The 21958-nt window shown below is 37.7% G+C and overlaps 3 protein-coding genes and 4 non-coding genes across 8 annotated transcripts; 5 read left to right on the top strand and 2 right to left on the bottom strand.

Moving 5' to 3' along the window:
• Positions 1-1969: 1969 nt before the first annotated feature.
• Positions 1970-5356, bottom strand: LOC113673406 (phospholipase A2 A2-actitoxin-Cgg2a). Its single transcript, XM_027189799.2, has 5 exons — positions 5091-5356; positions 4333-4360; positions 3738-3897; positions 2978-3090; positions 1970-2167 (listed from the first exon to the last, which is right to left on the bottom strand). The coding sequence occupies exons 1-5, from the start codon at positions 5163-5165 to the stop codon at positions 2034-2036; spliced, it is 510 nt and encodes a 169-aa protein (XP_027045600.2). The 5' UTR covers positions 5166-5356; the 3' UTR covers positions 1970-2033.
• Positions 5357-6755: 1399 nt separating this feature from the next.
• LOC113673411 (basic phospholipase A2 homolog 1) lies at positions 6756-9526 on the top strand. Its single transcript, XM_089197397.1, has 5 exons — positions 6756-6922; positions 7442-7484; positions 8144-8288; positions 8654-8772; positions 9254-9526. The coding sequence occupies exons 1-5, from the start codon at positions 6857-6859 to the stop codon at positions 9370-9372; spliced, it is 492 nt and encodes a 163-aa protein (XP_089053523.1). The 5' UTR covers positions 6756-6856; the 3' UTR covers positions 9373-9526.
• Positions 9527-10536: 1010 nt separating this feature from the next.
• Trnag-ucc (transfer RNA glycine (anticodon UCC)) lies at positions 10537-10608 on the top strand. The gene has a single exon. It is a non-coding gene; the product is annotated as a tRNA-Gly (tRNA).
• A 1116-nt stretch (positions 10609-11724) lies between these two features.
• Trnaq-cug (transfer RNA glutamine (anticodon CUG)) lies at positions 11725-11796 on the bottom strand. The gene has a single exon. It is a non-coding gene; the product is annotated as a tRNA-Gln (tRNA).
• Positions 11797-12624: 828 nt separating this feature from the next.
• On the top strand, positions 12625-12696 carry Trnag-ucc (transfer RNA glycine (anticodon UCC)). Its single transcript has one exon. It is a non-coding gene; the product is annotated as a tRNA-Gly (tRNA).
• A 3259-nt stretch (positions 12697-15955) lies between these two features.
• LOC113673502 (phospholipase A2-like) lies at positions 15956-19073 on the top strand. Of its 2 annotated transcripts, none has more exons than XM_089198679.1 (5): positions 15956-16128; positions 17416-17452; positions 17680-17830; positions 18233-18345; positions 18734-19073. In XM_089198679.1, the coding sequence occupies exons 1-5, from the start codon at positions 16060-16062 to the stop codon at positions 18853-18855; spliced, it is 492 nt and encodes a 163-aa protein (XP_089054805.1). In that variant the 5' UTR covers positions 15956-16059; the 3' UTR covers positions 18856-19073. The 2 variants fall into 2 exon arrangements, with proteins under 2 accessions (XP_089054805.1, XP_089054806.1); XM_089198680.1 differs by adding an exon at positions 16186-16260 and having other exon boundaries at positions 15968-16064; positions 17416-17830.
• Positions 19074-20003: 930 nt separating this feature from the next.
• Trnag-ucc (transfer RNA glycine (anticodon UCC)) lies at positions 20004-20075 on the top strand. The gene has a single exon. It is a non-coding gene; the product is annotated as a tRNA-Gly (tRNA).
• The last annotated feature ends 1883 nt before the right edge of the window (positions 20076-21958 follow it).

The following is a 21958-nucleotide window of genomic DNA, read 5'->3' as shown; positions in this document are numbered from 1 at the left end:
TAAGCTTGTTTTACCATCACCGTTATTCCTTCGTCCTATGACAGGAATAACAGTGTGCGTAAGTTCTATTGATTTTACGTGTATAATGTTCATATTTCGAAATATTTATCGTTGTAAAGCGACTATATTTCGTTCCCCATACTATTCCTTGCAGCGTGTTTGATTTTGTAACTTTACAAAGAGTCACACAACGCGTGACGCTTTCATGAATTAATCGTTTGCTATTTCTCGAGAAGTGAGCTTATGTCGCTGGGGAAGACGGACGTGATACTACTTGTCATGGTCTTCTACAGGAATGTGCCGTCCGACTGGGGATACTTTTTTTTTCTGGATTTGACTCTAGACTAGTATATGGAAGGGAAAAGGTTAGGGATCATGTTTACTTTAGGTAATCGCGACCGATATAGCGGTCGATATATCGGTCGAGGGTCAGTCGATACTCGACCGATACATCGGTCGACAGTCGGTTGACAGATTAGCTTAATTAAAAGAGTTGAGTTGTTTTAAAAGAGCAGAACAACCGGATTATGACTTTCATTCAGAACTGCAAGCAGAACATCCCTGTGTACCGTGAATTTTTGCTGAGTATCCACCGATCCACAGCGGTTTTTAATCGCAGACATTTTCCACAAATCGAAGCAGCTACTGGTTGAGCTCCATAAAAGATAAATGGGGACGTCATTTCAGACGAAAAGGGGGGGGGGGGGTTAGCAATGGCGGTTCCAGACCTTGAGCTGAGTAGGGAGGGGCGGGTCCGGTTTTTTGTCACTTGCCCTGCCGGCTTTTCTTCCTTCTGCGACTCTATTGCCAAAAGGTCTGGATAGAAGCAGATGTGGAACGAATTAATAAAATGAACGATGCTTTTTAAAAACATGTTTCGACAGTTCTTCTGTCATCTTCAGTTCTGAATAATACAAAGTACAAAGTTACATTTTAAGTGTGTAACAAAATACTGATTGGACAAAACAAACAATCGCAACAGAACAATGCATGCATTTGCAAGGAAAGTTTTGAATTAATATAATAAAGTTGATGATTAAGTGTAGGTTACTCCCATTGAATGTGAATAGCTTCTTTGATTTCAAGTTGAAAAGTTGTGGAAGCTTGATCTAAGATGTTAAAACACTCGTCAGAACAAAGAGTGCGACATTGTGGAGAATTATCTAGATGTCTGAAAATGTGAGAGGTCCTATCACTGACCAAGTGCGTACATGAGCACCTGAGTTAACGCACTGACTTCTTACAATTTGACATTTAGGGTGCATAACGTTCAGAGCACGTGGCAGATAAAGTTCAAGGTGCTTTTTGGCACGCATTGTTTATGTTGCGAAATGTACACCATTCGTGCTCCGATCGTTTCCTGATGGTGTCAATAAATTTCAAGGCTTTTTAAAGATAAAAATCTCGAAGAAAACACCAAATACAGTCTAAAGCAAGAAAGACGAATCAAAGCTAACTCTTAGCCGCGTCAAAACAAAAACATAACAGCTCCCAAGGGAGGATAACTTCATTCTTGATAATCCTAACGGAACTGTGCCTAAGATGGATCAATATTAGTTGCCTTTAAAATAACTACAGAAACGGAAAAGGAAAAAAAAAACGGTCTGAACCAAAAGTCCTATTGACCACTAGCCATTTTTTGACTAATCTTTTGGACCCTTTTTCAGACCATTCTCTAAATCTAATTTTATCGATTATAAGTGCTTGGAAGGGGTGGTTAAGAACATTTTTCAAATAAAGTTGGAGTAGGTGGAAACGAATACTTTTGTATCAGTGCAATAAATGCTCCTGTTTGATGGAAATTGTACTGGTGCCTACACAATCTTAAGAGCTTTTTTTTTTTCGACCCTTTTTTGTTTTGAAAGGACGTTTGCATCTATATTTAGCATGCAAATTGCAAAACAGGCCTCGTAACGTTGATAAGATTGCTAGTGGAAGATATCGAACATTATCAGATAAGATAAGACTCTTTTAATAGCGGTTTTCTTTTTTAATTCATTGAATAATCACTTGATGTCTCGGGCATTGCATTTTTAACATTTTTCTTGTGGATGATCTTTGTAAGCATCATTGAACGTAGCACTCTTGAAACACTGGACAGCCTCACTGTCACACTCACACAAAGCGTTCCGACACTTGCCGTAAAACCAGTAGTAACTAGCAGGCTCTGATGAGAGAGAGCAGCATAGTTCAACGATCAGTAATGTCTTATCCCTTCACCTCGACAACCAAATTTTCGCATCAAACCACGAGTCGATGTACGAGTAAATCTGATTTATGTTGTTATTACACAACAATATGAACAAATAATGATTTTCAAGGGGGCAGTGACGGTGTCCGTAATATTTTTGTGAACTTGTGATTCGCCACTTACAGTTCAAGTTTTGAATTATCTTCGCTTGTTTTTCCCAAAAATAGTGACTTTAGCATGACACGAAACCAATTTGATTGATTAGGTTTTGTACATCTAGCTGTGAATCTATCAATTACAACCCATTTATTTTGCTTTACTAGTTTTGCTAAGCACAGGTTGCTAAAGAAAAATCTTAGCAAACCGTGCTTTCGAGAGGCCGGTTTTGAGCTGCAGTAAGGTAATAGCTAAGTTGACACAGAATGAAGACGATTCATTACCAGTCATTGATGAAAGGAGTTTGTTCCCTTTTCGTGTTCTTAGCCTAGTCGGTTCTTCGAGGTACGACCGGGGCTAAAACCCTAGCCCAGCCTATTAGCTGCGTTTAAGGTAATAGGAACTGAAGTGTTTCGTAGGGTTAAATGTCCTAATATTCCAGCAACACGTTATCTTCTGTCCAGGTACACCCCTGAACTGGACAAACTAATCTTGAGGCTTGCCTCTGTTTGGTTTAAAGAGGAAGTCGTCTTAAAATCTAAATTACTTCTGCACATGGTCAGTGCTATCTTCAACCATACCAACTTGTATTGAACTTTTTGCTGTACAGTTAAAAACGTAACATCTTACCGCATCCAAGACAACCTCTCCTACTGTAGGGCATGACATAAATTGCCACATCGAACGGGCAACTGCCTGAGTCCTGCACTGCATTGTAGCAGGCATCGTGTATTTGGCAACACCTGGCGACAAAGCAAGACTGTTAACTCTTTGACTCGTGTGAATAACTGCTGCATCAAACATTAACGTCGTGAGAGCAGAAATGACAATAGAGGAAATAATCACGAACTTCTGACTTTTCCTTTGAAACGAAACAGTTAAAACTTCTTTTTTCCATAGGATGTTAGGAACCGAATATTCAAAGCAAGGACAAGCTGTCCCGGTTCATAGGCAAACGTCAGCCATGTAGCCGAGATATAGAATTATTCAAGAAATATGGCAAGTTTTACTTCAGTTACTGAGTTAAGCGTACATCTTGGAAAATTTCTTGCCTGTTTAACGGAGTTCACGGTCGCAAACCTGGTGCAGGCTGCCTTCTCATTAAACAGAATCGGAAATAATACTTACAAAGGAAAGTTTGCTTCCCTGGTGTTATCAAAGCTTCAAACAGTTGCCTAAATAGTTTTTGATACCCAGGCCCGCTTTGAAATAATTTGATTACTTTGACTTTGTCTTTAATTTGATCATGATGGTCTCTTCTTTCTGATCCTGTCTTAAAGTTTTAGCCCGCAAATGCAGCATCGTATGATCGGCCAGGCACTGACAAGAGGCATAATTTGCAAATTGCGTTGTGTGTTGAGGCAATCGATTTTTTCATTTTACCACTTACCTGTCTACATCATCAACTGGTGTTCCCTCTCCGCCGAGTCCGCAGTAGCATCCGTAACCATTGTAGTCGAGGGGGTTTCTATTGACTCCGCACAATATCATCAGACCGAATCCCAAAATACTTCTAGAGTTGGGGGATGTTATGGGGGAATCAGCACTTTCTACTCAAAAAAGAAAGAGATTGCCCTTTAACAAGTAATCATGATCTAGCAGGAAATAGAGAAAGACTTTACCTTCTCGGGTTGAAAATCGAAGCTATCATTTCTTTTAAGTACTGTCTACATAAATCTTGCTAAATGAAATCAAGGCATATCTTTCCTCATCCTCTGCTGTCGTTAAAACGAGAAGTTGAACCTTACTAAGGACGCATTTAAGATTTGTGGAAAGCCATGGGATTCAAAGGTTTGGTGCAATTGCTCATCTAAATGCTTTTAGCTGATGGCACAGTTAGTGACTAGGGTATATTTTATTGCTCTAGATTTAACAGGGGGAAGAAAGAAGAAATATGTTGTTGCGACTGTATCTTGGAAAAGTTGGTCGGCAATGTCTACACATGACAAATTACAATGATATTATATTTATGATAGGTATAAAACCTTTAAGTGCCAAGATCCCTTCTTTGTCCTGTTGAAAATAAAGAAGTCAGTACATCAGTAGGTGAATAATTACCGTTAGTTACTCTTCAAGCTCAGTGAAATGCTGTTTAAATGGTTATCTTACCCTTTACTCCGTCTAAAGCAGGAGAGTCTTTTCGCTCTCATGTGCAAATAGTGTTGGGGTAGGAGCCGAAGTAGTTTCATTCTGAATAACAGCTCCATTAGTAAAGCCGGAGACACGGACTTTGGCTGATTACGCACCCATCTAGTCTTGAAATACACGTTACAAACCGTGCACAAGGACCGTTTGATACAGCTTCAAATTACAAATACTATTGAACTAGTCTCAAGACCCTGATTAAAAAACAAACGTAGCTTTTTGATAGGCATTGCTCCTAACACCATTTAGGTTTCCAGTCTTTTCTTAGCGCTCAGTGTTCAGTTTCACCTAAACGCCTCTTATTCCTTGAGGAATCAAATATCGATGTAGGAAGAATACTAATCAAAACCTTTCACTTCCTATAGTAAGTAAGTAAGTAAAGACTTTATTTTATGAGGGTTAGCACGAAATAACCGGAGCTAATAAACGTGTGGCCCTCCTATAATTATGGTGCTTTAATACTTATGTAAAGGTTCCCTACGAAGTAAGAACGCTTTTTCAAGAAAATACTTCATTCAATGTTTTTTCCCATACTTAGACATAAGTTCTTCGACTTGCAAAAAATACTTCTTTTTTTACCATTAAAAGTGTGCCGTACCTGAACGAGAGGACTTGCAGCCATTGTCATTTGAAAAATGGCGAAGCAGTGAAGAAAGAAAACTGATCGCTTCATTTTCTAACTCTTTTTCTGTGGAATCGCGAGAACGCTTGTTTGATTTTTAAAATCTAGGACACTTTTTCACTAAATTCGCGTTACTTTTATATGTTATTCTTTTTACGAATGCGTGATCTGGGATGGAAATTCAAATTTTCAGGTGGTTGATTTCTATGGAAAAACAAATAAGAAACACCGTGCCTTTACTTGAGGAGGCCGTATTTTAGAGGGGACTTTCCGCCAAAATTAAATACTTTAGAAGTTGAAGTGGCCTGAAAATTGTTTGCTAGCTTTTAGATTCAATTTTTCGTCTTCTCAACGTGAACGCGCGCGCACACAGCTCTCTTCGTTTCCTCACATAGTCCCATATGAAAACAACATAAAGTTCCTTCTTAACCTTACTACAAAAGTGAATAAAACATCTTAACGTGGTAATAACAGTTTCAAACCCATAACACACATTTTTTAAATGAAATTACGAAGCAGATTAAAGATGTTTTAGCGTAAGACACATAAAAGAAAGCACAGAGGGTGAAAAACAGTAGATTTGGTTCAGTTAACTTTGAAAAACGTTACATGTTCTGTTTGTAATGTTATGATTTATTCACTTTTTTAATGGCAATAATAATGGTGCTCTTTTACAGCAAACATAATCATATTTTTGTTGATAAGGAACTCAAGTGTCTTTTACTTTCAGCCACGTATTTCCACTGATGACTTCTCATTGGCACTTTGTAATTTGTATTTGATGAGTAAAATATACTGAAACACAAATGTTTCCTTTAAGTTCTTACAATTTTGCCATCCATTATTTTGGACCCTCGAGGTGTTCGCACGGAATTATCACGAATATTCATGGCTGCTAGTCGTATACTTAAATGAAATCTACTTCTCGTTGGTAGTTCACATTATTCAGATCCTTATTGATTAAAGGCTGGCCGGTCAGCTACGATTTTCAACTGTTTCTTTTATCAAGCTACTGAATATAACCCTCTCAATAAAATTTTCCAATCCTATCAGTTAAAAAGCGCCCTTTGGGGTAAAGAGACCGGTCCTAGCTTCGCCACAAATGAAGCCGAAGCATCATTTTTTAAAAATTTGTTTTTTTATCATTACAAATATCTCTATTGAGATTTGCTTCATGGTTTACCGCTTCATTAAGGTAAAGCGGATCGATGAACTTTCCTTGAAACATTTCAAGGCTATTTTCGATAGAAAAAGAGGCTGAAAGAGTGAGTCCTCAACTTTTTTCTCCTTATAATACTATACTAGAGTTATGCAAACGACAAGAAATCCGATTATCGCGAACGTCACGGGTTATCGACAATTTCTGCACGAAATTTGAATTCTCCAGCTGTCATTTCGCTCGCGTTATGGACGATGAAGGGTATAAGTTATCTGCTCTCTTAAGGTCACTTAGATTTGTACTCTTCAAACTCTTGTAGAGTTTATCAATCTACGCAGTGATAGTTTCACTATTTGTTATTTCAATATCACGTCAATGAATCAGCTGGAGCAGATGATCGTTTCACACCCCAGATATTTTGTTAACCCTTAAGGCTGTGACAGTGTCAGGTGATTAAAACACGCGATACAGATTACTAAATCAAATAAGATATTAGAGAAATAAACAGAGGTGCTCAACTTAGCCATATTTCACTAGAAGAAACTCTGGTATCAAAAAGGAGAAGGTGGGAACAGCCAACACAATGCAGGGTATAATCTTGCTAAAGATGGTCGTTTTATCTTCTACTTTCTCTCTCCCATCTCGCAAGGTAGGTAGTTAAAAGGGATGTGCTTTTTACGGTCCACTGTTGTAACGACTTACGGATTTCAATTTTTTCGCCTAACGACTGAATTTTTGGGCCGTTTTACGGCTAACGGTTGACCTCATTCAGACCCTAAGTTATTGCAAAGGTAATTTCGTATATTTTCGAAAATTATCTCCGATTATAACCTCGCTACAAAGCGAGCTCGCAAGAATAGAGCAACATAAGAAGAAACGAAACACCCAAAAGAAATAAGAGTAAAAGGATGCATCGATATAACTGATTTAAAGAACTGTACGTTGCAAAGTTAACACTAAATCTTTCACTTGACGCGAACTTTAACAAAGTTTCTTTAAAGAAAGTGAAGGTTTGTGCATTCTGTAAAATAAAGAGAGCTCTTTTCTATAGATATAGTTCCTTTTATAGGGAAAACTCAGCCCATCGTCGGAGTTAATTTATCTAGATATGTGTGGATTTGTGGAGACCACGTCCTTAGGTCGTGTCTTATTTTTCGGGTTATTACAGGATGAACCACAACAAGACTTCGAACAGAAAATAATTAGTTCAGGTGAGGTAAAAGTTATGTATGGCTTGTGCAAGCTATGATAAAGCTTCTTCTTCACTTCCTACAATCTCCCTTTTTGCAAAGGCTAAGTTCTTGTGCGAGATTCCATACTCTCGTATTAGCGAATTTTGTCCCTTATAATTTCCAACTGAAATTAAGCCAGAAGGCTTTGGGTTGATGAATCGCGGGCTGAGATTTTTAAAACCCAACTAACACATGTAATTACACTTCAATCCGAATGATTGACGTGTATATATGAAAAAGTCTTACTTTTAGTTTCTCTTTAGTGAGACCTTTAGCTGTTTAATTTAGGGACTTGAAAAACCGAGGAAGGCCTCCTAAATTAATCAAGCTGTGGCATGGTTTTTGGGTCAATTCGTCGGTAGTGATTGAGGATTTCATTTTAAGCTTATACAATCTTGGTTTTTCATGAAATGCAAAGAACGTTTGTGGCCATTCGGATAAGTAGGAAGGGGGAATGGATGGTTTTTTTTTTCTGTATATGTTAAGAGGGAGCCATATTCTCATATCTAATATTGATAGCTCTATGAGGTCGAGTGCGTGTTCCCATAGCCACCTGATTCCCCCGTTTCCCTAAAAAAATTAAGTTATAACAACTTAGCTCTGATTCTTCCTCGCACATTGAATTTTGTCATTTACAGAAGACTTTACCCGTACGCAGAGGAACCTTGTGCAGTTTCACAACATGATTAAGTGTACCACGTCACGAAGTTCTTTGTATTACGTCGACTATGGCTGTTATTGCGGTTATGGAGGAACAGGAAATCCATTAGATGCTACTGATAGGTAGGCGCAGTCATATCAAACACCAGTTCATCTGTAAAGAATCACTTGTTTATGTAATGCAGAAGACACCTTCTTACCCACATGAGACTTCATCCCGAGCCACAGCTCTGAGATAAATTTTTGCCACTGCAGCATCCCCGCTTTCTTGTTCTAAAGCGAAATAGATGGGCGTTCCTTTATTTCCCTTCTAGGAAGGAAACGGATTTGATTATAGCAAAGTGCTTGTGATAAGGTAGAGTTCCCCTTAAGTAGGAAATCTTGGAAAATTTCTTTAGAAAGCCATCAGCACCATTTCTGGTTTCAAGAACCACAACAATCTGATAGAGGTAGTAAACGACGGTAGTTATAAAATTCTCCAATTTCAGATGCTGTCAAGTTCATGATGAATGTTACGGTCGTATAATGAAAGATCCAGACTTGTGCACGTTCTCTTCGTCTGTTTATTGGAAAATATACAGTAGAGATGACACCTGTACTGGTTGTGGTAAGTCTAGATAAGTTCAGCACTTTTTTATTTACTTATGAGTCTTTCTAACTCTTGGGAACTTTCGTTTATTTCATTGCGGTACCCGATAGCAGTTCACTTGATAGATGTCACTGGGCAAAAAATGTGCGAATTTTGTTTAAAAGATGGGAATTGAAGCAATACCAATATTTTGTACCTTTGTAATTTTTCGCAATCAAATTGAAAGAATCATTGTAATAAAATGCACACTGGTTTTCTATTTTCCTATCTAATTTGAAATTATAGGAATGCTATATCGCTGATACGCATTTGTAAACTATACAAAGATGTCCCGATGATCAGTCTTCTTCTCAACGTACTCTTTACTTGAAAAAAAAAAAGCAGAATGTTAGTAATTTTATTATCTTTTATTTGTTCGAAGATTTAAATAGACACAACAATTAAAACTAATATTGCTATTACTAACACGTATGGTTCTTATTTGACGAAACTCATGCAGTTGATGAAGAGGGTTCATGTGAGCGAGCCATTTGTGAATGTGACGGAGCAGCAGCCAGGTGTTTTGCCGAGTCGGAATGGAATGAAGAGCATTATAACTATCCATCCGAACACTGCTGACGCACAGAATTGAAAATAAACCAGCAACAACAGTTAAGAATCGAGAGAAAGAGAGAGAAAAAGGAACAAACTTCTTATGATTTAGCTTGACATATTACACACAAAATTGTATGAGAGCCTGTAATGACAATTAAAGTCGAGGGAAAACACAAAACTGAGTCTGACTTAACTCTAATTTTGTATGTAAAAGGGATGTTAAGATCACATTCTAGTAAGACGTACATTGTACAAGGAAAAAGTACAGCTTCTCCCGACTCGTATTTAGTCGAAGGTCAGGCAGAGGATGTTATTCCTCATATTATTACCAAATATCAGAATAAAGTGAAGTTCATGAAGAGCATTTCCTTTACTATTCACCGTAATGTTACCGTGGATTAGCAATCTGGAGCCCATGGAACTGCACAATCCTCTTTGATTGACAAGAATGTTATGAGGCACAAAAGCTCAAATCAGTACACAAAGAAGTACCTTTTTTCTCAGTTAATTTAGTCCCCAATACACAACAAATAAGACGGTAGCGTACACCAAATAAGTTTATCTGGGGAAGCCTGCCGAGAACCAACCCGAGGCATACATAGCCCGAGGCATGCGTACATACATACATTCGCAACTGATATACCATATACAATCCTGATATACAGTCAATTCCTTACACATTCAAAAATAGTTATACATTACTAACATGCAAACTTCACCAAGTCGGGATTAACAGAGATGGGCAACCGCCTACAAGGACATTACTACGGTTATGTACAATCTTGATACACAGTCAACTCCTTACACATTCAAAAATAGGTATACATTACTAACATGCAAACTTCACCAAGTCGGGATTAACAGAAATGAGTAACCGCTTACATGGACATTACTACGGTTATACGGAGGCCAGAAAAAACCTGCCAGAAAAAACCCCTTTGGGGAAAAAACATGACAGGAAATCTTGGTAAGAACCATGCCCCAAACTCAGAGCAGTTGGCAGCCCGTCCTACGAGGCTTCACAGTTAAAGAAAATATGTTGTCAATGCCTCGTCGATATTCAACGCCACAGAATTTCGAACGTTTTCACCGTTCCGCTCAACGACGATTTCATATTTCAAACTCAGGATTTGCGTCTTCACGATGACAACATCAGAAACGTTTCTTATTTAGTTACATCCTGTAGCCGCGTCGGTGGTATAGTGGTGAGCATAGCTGCCTTCCAAGCAGTTGACCCGGGTTCGATTCCCGGCCGACGCAATGAGGCTAATTCAACTGTTCTTAAAATGCTTTATGAACGGCTAACTAATCTATTTTTACTGGTTTATTATTTCTATTTCATCCTTATGATCTAATGAAGGACAGAAGTTTTGATGACATCACCTTAAAATTTGTTTTTTCATCTCTTAAAATAAGTACATTCCATTTCAGCGCGTTGCTGATCAATACACTACTTGTTCACAGAAGACGTCAAAATATGGTGGAATATTCTGACACACTCGGCTGCCCTTTGTGTGCCAGTTTTTCTTCCAATCACATTTTGTCGTTATCTCCGTTGATCTATTCCTGAACAGGTGCACGGCAACATGGAATCTGCTTACTGTGTGAATTCAATTGTGGCATCAATAACAAAGAAATGAAAAATGAGACAGAGAAGCTGAGTTTTAATTTCGTTGGGAAATGAAAAAGACTACGTCAAGTGATTGGAAACCTTAATCGGTAACCTTGCGCTAGAAGCTGGCGTTTTTCAATATTGTCGAATTTGTTTCATTTCATAGGACCAAAAAGAAAACTCCTGGCTCCTGTTACTGCAGTTGAACCTCGGTAATTCGAATTGCCAAGGGAAATTAAAATACCTCGAGTTATCAGGGTTTCGAGTTATAGGGGTTTTAAACAAAAAGACCACAAACACTTGATTAAAGAGGTTTTGTGTTTATACATGTTTTATTTTAAGATCTCTAGCATAAAAGCGACAAAACAAAAGCATGAAAACTACGAGTAAACTGATGAGATTAAATGTAATCTTCGGTGCAAGATGTTATGGCTCATTGGTCCCCAAAAAGTGAAAATCTACTTCGAATTATCGAGGGTAAAATTACAAAGAAAAGTACCTAAAGGGAAGTAAAAAATCGCTTCGAGTTAACAGGGTTTCGAGCTATAGAGGTTAAAATTATAGTAAATGTATGGGGCAAATCAAAGGGACATCATTTTTGCTTGGAGTTAGCGGGGAATTCGAGTTACCGAGAGTTCGAGTGATCGGGGTTCAACTGTATATGAATTCCTTTTATAAGAACATATGCAGCTTCCAGGTTTTACCGTCCACTCCATTCTGTTCAACTCTGTTGTTGCAATTGCTGGTTAAAATGTAAAAGGACAAGGTCCCACCGAGACTTGAACTCGGATCGCTGGATTCAGAGTCCAGAGTGCTAACCATTACACCATGAGACCTATCAGACAGTATTAGTTGGAGCTAAGAGAGAGAATTATAAGGTGAATTCAAATGAAAATTTTCTAACTTCGATTCTGACTTTAACTTCAGAAAAGAAGCAGAAACGGAATAAGAAAAATATCAAGTCAAGCTAAATGTTGTCTTAATATGGCACAGAACTGAACAAAGTTTTTTAATGATCAAGGGTTTAAGTTCTGTAGCTGTTATTCTGGCTCGTCGGTCGTTGCAGCTTAAGTGCAGATCATTTACTCCTGACATTTCCTCTGTTTTGAAATTCTACATTTCATTCTGAAGATCAGATTCTAGTAAGACGTAAATTGTAAAAGGGAAAAGTACAGCTTCGCTCGAATCGTATTTAATCGAAGGGGAGAGAGGTTTATACTCCGTCTCTAGATTGATTTTGCATTCACACAATAAACAGACTCACCTTGTTTCTTTTTAGTGACGGCAAAACGGGGCTCTTAACAAGATTTGGTGCGAGGGCTACTTAGTCAAGGAGCTAAATACTTCCCTTTGGCTATAGCAGAGAAGTATTCATATCATAACTAAAATAACAGAATAAAGTGAAGTTCATGAAGAGCATGTCCTTTACTATTCCCCGTAATGTTACCTTGGATTAGGAATTCTTGAGCCCAGGGAACTGCACAGGCGTCTTTGGTTGACATGAATGTTATGAGGCACAAAAAACTCAAACTTTACACAAAGAAGTGTCATTTTCTTCTCAGTTATTCTGAAACTAAAGATAAGTCCTTGTACTTTTAGCCCAAAACACTGTATCGATTTTCCGTTGTTTCTTCAAATAGGGTGTCCAATAGAGAATTACTCAAGCGTCGGTGGTATAGTGGTGAGCATAGCTGCCTTCCAAGCAGTTGACCCGGGTTCGATTCCCGGCCGACGCAGTTATCACAGTTTTGTCCTTAATACAAACATCTGTGAACAATTTTTATTTAACTTTGGTTTGCCATTGTTATGTTATTTTCCTTAATGAGATGTTCTATCATTTCAGGAATCATACCGGCTGACCAAGAGTTGTTATATTTTGATTTTTCCATTTTGATTTTTCCATTTTGATTCGCTTTCAATGGCTCGTCGATATTCAACACCACTGAATTTCGAACGTTTTTTACCACGCGAGATCTGGGTGCGAACATGACGGAGCTTTAAAAATGCCAACATGCAAATCAAACATGGCAGCTCGATGTGATCGCGCGATTGTTATCTGAAAAGGTGTGTTAAAACAGTTTAACAAGATGCAGTTTTTATGTGATGGAATCTAGGGTTTTTTCAGCAACATCACCCGTAATATTCATAGGACTTCTACGCCTGATAAAGAGGTCAACCGGAAAGAAAAAACCGTAAGAAGATTGTCAAAAGGCGAGAGATTCGAAAGTTTACGCACGTTGAGATATAGATCTTGACCAAGTTCTTTTCCATTACGAGATGTTTTGCGATAAAGAAAATAGGGATCTTTCGAGCATGATTTATCGCGTTTCCTTCGGTGGAATTTCCTAAGATTTGCTGGACTGTTAAACATATTTGTGCCCTTCTTAGTGCCTGTTGACAGAAAAAAATTCGTAATAACATTTGTAAACCACAATCAAAGCGTACATGGGGTCAGCATCGGTTTGTTTGTCATGCAGTAGATGACTGGAACGCTCTCCCAGACGGCATTAGGAACATTTTCGATTTTTCAGTTTTTAGACGTCTTGTTAAAAACATGTAGTCTCTTCTATTGATTATACCCTTTTATCCTATTCTTGATAACCATATTTCTATTTTCTGTTATCCCTACGTTAGATTTATGCAGGGCCTCACTGAAAACCACACTTTGTGACGTGGGCTCCCTGTCAAAAGATCTTATTTATTATTATTATTATTATAAGACCAAATTTGAGATAGTGGAAGAAAACACAAAATTGCACAAAGCGAGGAAACTGCTTTTGCAATATCCTGTTTTTTTTCGGCTTTAAATGATCGGCAGGACAAATGTTAAAAATTGTGAAAATTTTGAGAGATTTCACTCAAACAAATTGAAGAAAATCAAAGGAAAAGCCAAATTATCGCTGGCGAGCGCCTCCTTCCGTGGAGCCTTAGCTTAATAACGAAAATCATTTTGATAATATTTACAACAGCAAACAATAGTCCGAACCTTGCTCATCGCCTTTTTATGGCTTTTAGTGACCTTGAAAAGCGAAAACAAAAATTCTTTAGCAAAACATAGAGCCTCCTTAAATGTCTTAAGAATATACATGATTTAGATATTTTTGACTTTGTATCATTTCGCTCTTGTAACGAGCCCCTGAGAAATTTTGATTATTAAACACTCGATGTCCCCTTTAAGTCGAACAGAAACTTTGAAGAATTCATTTTTTACTCAGATTTATCGCCCATGGAACGAACTACCTCTCAACATTAGGGATTCTAACACCGAGCTAGTATATCGCAAGAAATTGTTTCATTATTTCTATGATAAATTCAGTGCCAATTTTTTATCGTAATTATCTTATTCCTGTTATTAGTTTAGATTAATTTTTCTATTTTTTGTAAATAGTCGTAGACACTGACTTTTTTAACTAAGTAAATATTTAAGGCGGCTTATTTTAAAGAATCTTGTATTCTGTTTTACATTGTCCCCAAATTGATCGAATTGACTTGATCAATGAAATAATTTTGAATTTGTATTAAAGTTCAAGTTAAATCTGTTACTAAGCAGGCGCACGGTAACATGGAGTCTACTTTCTTTGTGTATTCAATTGTGGCATCAATAACAAATAAATAAAGAAATAGAAAATGAAACAAAGTAGTTTTCTCTAAGCTTTTATATCTTAAGGAAATGAAAAAGACTGCGTTGAATGACTGGAAACCTTATTCGATACCCTGGCATTATAGAAGCTGACGTTTTCAAAATTGTCGAATTCGTTTCATTTCATTGGAACAAAAAGAAAATTCCTGACTTCTCCTACTGTACGAAATCCTTTTATGAGAACATATGCAGCTGCCAGGTTTTACCGTCCACTCTACTTTGTTCAACTCTGTTATTGCTGATTAAGATGTGAAAGGATAAGGTCCCACCGAGACTTAAACTCGGATCGCTGTATTCAGAGTTCAGAGTGCTAATCATTACACCATGGAACCTATCAGACAAAATAAGTTGTACCCAGGAGAGAGAAATATAAAGTGAATGCAAATGAAAATTTTCTCGCTTCCTATTCGGACTATAACTTAGAAAAGAAACAGAAACGGAATAAAAAAAAAAACGACATAAAGTCAAGTTAATGTTGTGTCAGTATGGCACAGAAACAAAGTTTTCTCAATGATTAAATGTTTAAGTTCTGTAGCTGTTAAAGTTATTCTGGTTCGTCGGTCATTGCAGCTCAAGTGCGTATCATTTACTCCTGCGTCTCCTCTCTTTTACGATTCTTGCATTTGTTAAGCTATTCAAACGATTCTACGTTTCATTCTGAAGAGGTTTCAGTTCTTCCTTGCTCGATGAACGGAAATTTTTTTATCATTAATTGCAGGACATTTTTACCATCGTCTGTTTCCCGTTCTTTACTTTTAGACAGTGAACTCGATCTGCTCCATAGTAACACAAAGGAAAACTCTACCGGGTTTACTCCTCTTTCCCTGAGTGCGCATTTGTGGAGATTAATTTGGGCATTTTCGAAAGCAATTTCGCGCTTTAAGTTGGGATCTGGCTAAAGCAAACACAATTTGTGTTTGTTCAGGACAAAAAAACTCAAATTGCTTCAAATTGGATCTGAGTTAGTATGAATGAAAAGCAGGCTTTTTTTTTTACATTTTTAAAGGCACATTAATCATATTACACCACAAAGCGTTTCTCTTGTCTGAAAACAGCCCGTGCCTCGCCTTAGGGTCCTGTGATTTTTACAGTTGTTAATTTCTCATTAAAGTGCAGCTGCAACAAACGAAGTTTCATCCACATTCTTGTCATATATCAAAGCTGGGTTAAATGTTTGATCCTTTAAGTAAATTTCTTGGCAGCCTGAGCAAGCAGCGCACCCAAAAGACGTTTTAAAGAAGTAAATTCAGCTCTTATCCTGACCAACTGACGTCAAAACTTATATCGATAAACTTTTTTGATTGGCTAACGATGAAATCTTACAGGAGAATATCGTTTAAATATTTTATTCGTACAAAAATAAAATCGCCGAAATTTCGGATACCAAGCATAGCTTTTGAAGGGCTTTAGCTTTGAGCACTAACAGTATCGACCCTTTTGCTCGAGAAACAGGACAGAAATGAGGTCAATTCTTATTATGATCGCTTTCATTGCAGTTTTTGAAGGTGTTATGTCACTCCCAAATCAGGTAGTTATTCAGGCACCTTTTTTTAAGTAACGGGAAATACGAATATTTTAAACGCAGGGTTCCAGGAGATTTCCATTGAGCAAGAGGAAACCTTAAATATTGGCCTGGTAGGACTGGAAAAGTACCAAAAAGGTAAAAATATGCGGGGATGGTAAAGAATGGCTCAGATTGTGAAGCGCGAACTTGCAAAACTTCGGCTACTTTGAGTCCACAAACCTCAAAGAGGCTTGATACTAACTGGCAAATTTTCTTCCTACCCTTTTGGAAAATCTACTTCGGATCTTTGGCACGAATAACACCGTATGATCAAAAAGCCATTTAGTAAAAACCGACGATTTTAAGATATTTTTTTCTCCACATGTTACACAAGAATGAAAAAACAGAGTGATCTAACTCGTTTTTGAAATAGGGAGTTTAAGGAACGACGACGGCGACGCCGTGGACAAAGTTGGTTAAAAAATTAACTTGAACACGATACTCTAAAGTCATTTAGCTTGTTTCCCACCGTTAAAAGTATCTCAAAACTGAACATGTAACACAGCGTTAAATTAAAAATAGAAATGTAAAAAATTAGCCGTCGCCGTTCGCGTTCTCCAGACAACGCGAAGTTTGGTCATTTCACGTTGTTGTTTTGCAGAGGACGCAGAGAAATTTGCAAAGATTTATAACGCACGTGGAAAGCAATCGCTCTGCTTATGAAACCTTTGTTAAGTGACGTTCCCTTTGCTGTCGTAGTTTTCTTAAACTCCCTAATGAAGTTAATAAGACGGAATAACTTTGAGCTTGATTCGAGAATTCTGGTTAACTATGCCTGGGGACATTTCTTGATCTTCTACACTTGTTTATTATGCAGTCGTCTTGTATGCTCGTCCGCTTGTTCATTATAAGTCGTCTGATTCCAAAGCGTATTTAAGGAAAATTGAGCCCGGTTCAGATGCCGAAGTTTTCTTAAACAGAGATTAATTTGAATTTGGACCCAAACTAAAACTAGAAAAGCAAGCATATTGATTCAGACACTGAACTTAATAGAGAAGCTCTCATATCAATCAATCTTAAAAGATTGTGGCCTGTGTATTTCCTGTCTCGCATTTAAATGAATGAAATCTGCGACAAGGCCTGAACAAATTTTCAGCTACATCACTTTATCCTCAATACATTTATCTCAATTTTAATCGAAATAAATTTCATCTAAACATGCAACGATCATTGTCATACTTGGAAGATGTTGATGACTAGTTCTCTAAAATCATCCCTGTTCTGAATATTTTGTTTTCTTTTGTTTTGCAGAATTCCGCGGATGATGGTTCTCGACATTGGATACACGGTATCAATTAAAAAACTACACGATTATCTTACTCGATGCATGGTCAAGTAATTTCGGTGTTGAATATAACCATATGATAAAAATGTAACATTTCAACAAATCTGTATGCTTAATTCGAAATTCATAATGCGTAGATACAGTATGTGGGACTTTTTGCATTATTCATATAATGAAGTGCTCATGTATTGCACTTGCTCAGTGCGACAAACTTATCACATCCATTACAGATGATCACAATCATGCCAGGTCTCGTAGAAACTTAATTCAGTTCTACAAGATGATTGATTGCGCGACCTCTAACGACCCGTTAAAGTACAATCATTACGGATGTTATTGTGGACTTGGAGGGGAGGGGACCCCAGTGGATGGTCTTGATAGGTAAGGACCCTAAAATGCTCGTATACTGTGGGAGGAGAGTACATTTATTATTTTTTCACAACGGAGCGATAAATTTAAATCAAATTGAATTGTGATCCTTGGTTTGATTTTGCATCTTAGCCATTGAGCGACCGACTGTGGAACTATGCCGGTTACTTCAAGCGGTCGAACTACCTATAAGAGTAAGAGCTTGCTTGGTCATTACTCCGTCGTCTCCTCTTCCTCCTCCGAATCATTCATATCGATTCCACCTCAGTTCTTCACCTTCCCATCTCCTTTTCCGCCCTCGTTTTATCTCATCACTACCATCTACAATGTTTTATATCGAGAGAAGAGCACGATTCACTCGTGAATAATAACCACGATTGAAGAGTCACGCTGAAACTGTTTAACTTATTTCAGGTGTTGTCAAACACATGATGCATGTTACAGGCGGATAAACCGTGACAAGCTGTGTACTTTTCCCTGGAACATCTACACAAAAGTTTACAAGAGAGAAGGATGCGCTGAATGTGGTATGGGGAACTTTTAAAAGGAGTTTTACGATGGTCATGTTAAATAATTAACCAGATTGTTTAATGAATGTATTCCAGCGACTTGATTATGAGTGTAACTGTCACAGTATTTATTCTAAATCTTTGCGCCAATGCTTCTCCCTTTTTATATTTTGAATAAGAGTGTAGTATAAATTGGGACGCGGACGAATTCTACCACTTAAAATTATTTCTGTCTGTTCGTAGTAAAAATTTAATGTACCCTGTGAATGAGGGAAAACCAAACTGCACAGCTTAGACATCGTAACACTTTTACTTCAAATGACATTTCATAAGGATACGCCTGATTCTGGTGTAGACGAAAGCATTGTACTTATTTTGGTTCTTTTTTTGTGTGTGGATCTTTCAGCCCCTTCAAATGACAAGTGCCAGCTTGCTATCTGTCGGTGTGACAGTGACGCAGTGAAGTGCTTTGCAAGAAATAAGATTGATCCTCAGTATGAAAATTATCCACAGAGCAAATGTAACTAAGAGACGACGTTAAACTCTACAAGAGAGTATCAAGTTAAGAAATAAAAATCTTCCATAGAATCCCCATTCCTAACCACATTCCATTTTCCCTGTGAACCCAGTTTTCGGCGACCTGAGGAAGATTCTGGAATTAACCTGATTTATTGTTCTTTGATCTATTAGTTTTTTTGTTGAGGGTGACCTTCTTCTGTTTAATAAAAATCGTGGAGAAATACAAACGAAATCTAACTTTTTATGTGAGAGGGACTTGACATCAGATTCTTGTATGACGAACAGTGTACAAGGGAAAAGTGCAACCTTTCCCGACTCATAATGCATTTAGTCGAAAAAGAGGCAGTAGATGGCAATCCCTGCTTAGAGTGATATTACATTAACACGACCAAAACTACTCCCCTTCCTCTCAGTGACCTTAAAACGGGGCTCTTGACAAAGTTTGGTGCAGAGACTCCCCCAACAGAGACGCCAAACACTTCCTTTTTACGTACCACTTCTGTAAAAAAAACCCTGGATATTCCCCAGTTATTTTCATTTTTAACATTTGCATGCAATGCAGTGCTTATACTACCTGCAAAACAATCTTTGCTTTTTTTTTTTTAAAGTAAATTTGCGGAGCTACCAAATCATAATTTCATAAATTTAATATCGTTATTACCAACCGTTACTCGTGCTATTTTTAGTTGCTTACTTATACCCATGAATTCATATTATCTCTAAATTGCAGAGAAAAGTGAGGTTACACTAACCACTGTAGTATTTCCTTGGATTAGGAATCTGGATCCCAGGGAAACCCAGAATCGTCTTTGCTTTGAAATTGATGAAGTACAATAAATCAAAACGTTTATACCTAGAAGTGCCCTTTTTCTCAATTACTCTTTCTTTCCGTATAGTGGTGAGCATAGCTGCCTCACAACCAACCAACCCAGGCTCGATTCCCGGTCGACGCAGTCATTTTGTCCTTATAGCATGAATTTCTAGGTAATATTTGGTTCTCCAGGTATATTGGAGTTCCGTCCATTCCATTTCATAGTTCAACTTCGGCCTTTGGATCTTCATTGCAGGTGTTTGTTTATTTACCTGCTACATAAACTGGTACGTGGACAAAGTTGATGGTCATCTATTGTGAGGATTTAAAGTTACCTTCATGAACAGCGTCGGTGGTATAGTGGTGAGCATAGCTGCCTTCCAAGCAGTTGACCCGGGTTCGATTCCCGGCCGACGCACTTTTTCTTTCAATACTTAATGAGCGGAAAACAGGTATCGCTATTATAAATACATTTTTAACTTCCAGTGTTTCTCTCTCCTTATTTTTTATACAGTGATCTTCATCTGCTCCACAACAAACAAAGAAAATCTCGGCCTTCTGTTGAAAAATATAAAATTCAGATCGCTTCGATTTGGATCCGAGAGAGTATGGCCAAGACTGTAGAAGCCTTCTGCATTTTTTAAACATTGCCGAAAAATACATGTTACACCACAAGGCGTTTGTGATGCCTGCAAACCCACGCCTCGTTTTCGTGCTGTGAGAAATTCGTGGAAACACTTTTTATTATATGATTTTACAGCTGCTCATCTGTTGTAAAAAACTCTCTCTTATTCATATTCTTGTCATATATAAAAGTTGACCTAAATTATTGCTCACATTAGGCTATTTCTTCGCAGCTTGAGCAAGGAGTACACCCAAAAGACGATTCAATTCTTATCCTGACCAAATATCGTCTACAGTTGTTTGTAAACGTTTTTGATTGGCTAACAATGAAAGCTGTTCATAAAATATCGTTTAAATAGTCGATTCATTCAGTGACAGAGTTATTTCACTCTAGAATACCAAACAATAGCTTTAAGCGGCTCCAGCAGTGTTTACTGACAATATCAGCCCTTTCTTCAGTGACAGGACAAAAATGAGGTCACTTCTTGCAATAATGACCTTCGTTACTGTCGTGTCATTCTCGATTCAGGTAGATGTCAACGCAACTTTAAAACAAACGAAAGCTACCAATATTCTAAATATTTTTAAGCGGGGATTATGGAAATTTTCCATTGAATAGGAGGAAAACCTCGAAATATTAGTTGGATAAGCTTAAGAGGTTCCATCAAGGTAAAATTATTCGGTCAAGAATGACGGATATTACCTCATATTGCGAAGGGCAAACTTACAAAACCTAAGCCGATATTGAATTCACAAACCTGAAAGAAGCTCCTTTTCTTTTCCGGTAAACTGGTAAATTCTCTACCGATCTTTTCCGAAAATCTTCGAGGGACAATTGGCATAAATGCCATCTTAACAATATTTCATTTTCTACAAGCAATACAAGAATGAAGAAAAGTTTGAAGCAGTTCGTTGTTGAAACACTATCATGAAGGCAATAAGACAGATAACATTAATATTGATTCGAGAATTATCCTTATTAGGACTCCCTCACTTTTACTCGATGCAGCCGTCGTGTAAGTCTGATTTTCACGAAAACAGAACTCGCTCTCTATGAAACTGTCCATGAAATTATCCACAAAGCAAGTGCAACTATGAAAGAAATATAAACTCCCCAAGAGTGTATCAGGTTACGAAATGAATCTTCCATAGAGGCCTCATTCCTTAGCACATACCATTTTTTTATAACCCCAGTTTTCGGCGATCTAAGGACAATTCGGGAATTAAGCACTGAATTACTCTCTTTTAATTTTTTTCGACAAGGGTGACCTTCAATACACGTCTGTTCATTCAGTACCAAAACACTAACTTTATTGAAGGTCTGTGTAACATTCATTGTTACATTTCAAACGAGAGATATATTGTAGGGGCCAAATGATTATGGTTGTCCTCGCCCACAAAAGGATAGTCGAACTGATTGCGTTTTGTAAGAAAAAGTAACCTCAAAACTTCGATTACGAAAGCTTATAGCTTGAATATCCCTTAGGAACCTAGCCAAAGCTTACCTGTGACGTAACAGAATTGGGCTCACAACATGGCTGTTTTGTAGTAGTTTGCTTTCTGGTGTTTTCTGTTTTGTAATTCTATTTGAGAAGTCATGCGTGCACTGCAAGGTTTCTGATTTGTTCTCAAAGTGATGGCAACCGAAGGAAATGATGAGGGAATAATACCTACTTG

This window comes from Pocillopora damicornis, chromosome 2 (assembly GCF_964200805.1).
Source record: "Pocillopora damicornis chromosome 2, jaPocDami1.2, whole genome shotgun sequence".
Lineage (NCBI taxonomy): Eukaryota > Metazoa > Cnidaria > Anthozoa > Scleractinia > Pocilloporidae > Pocillopora > Pocillopora damicornis.
This window is presented reverse-complemented; position numbering and strand designations above follow the sequence as displayed.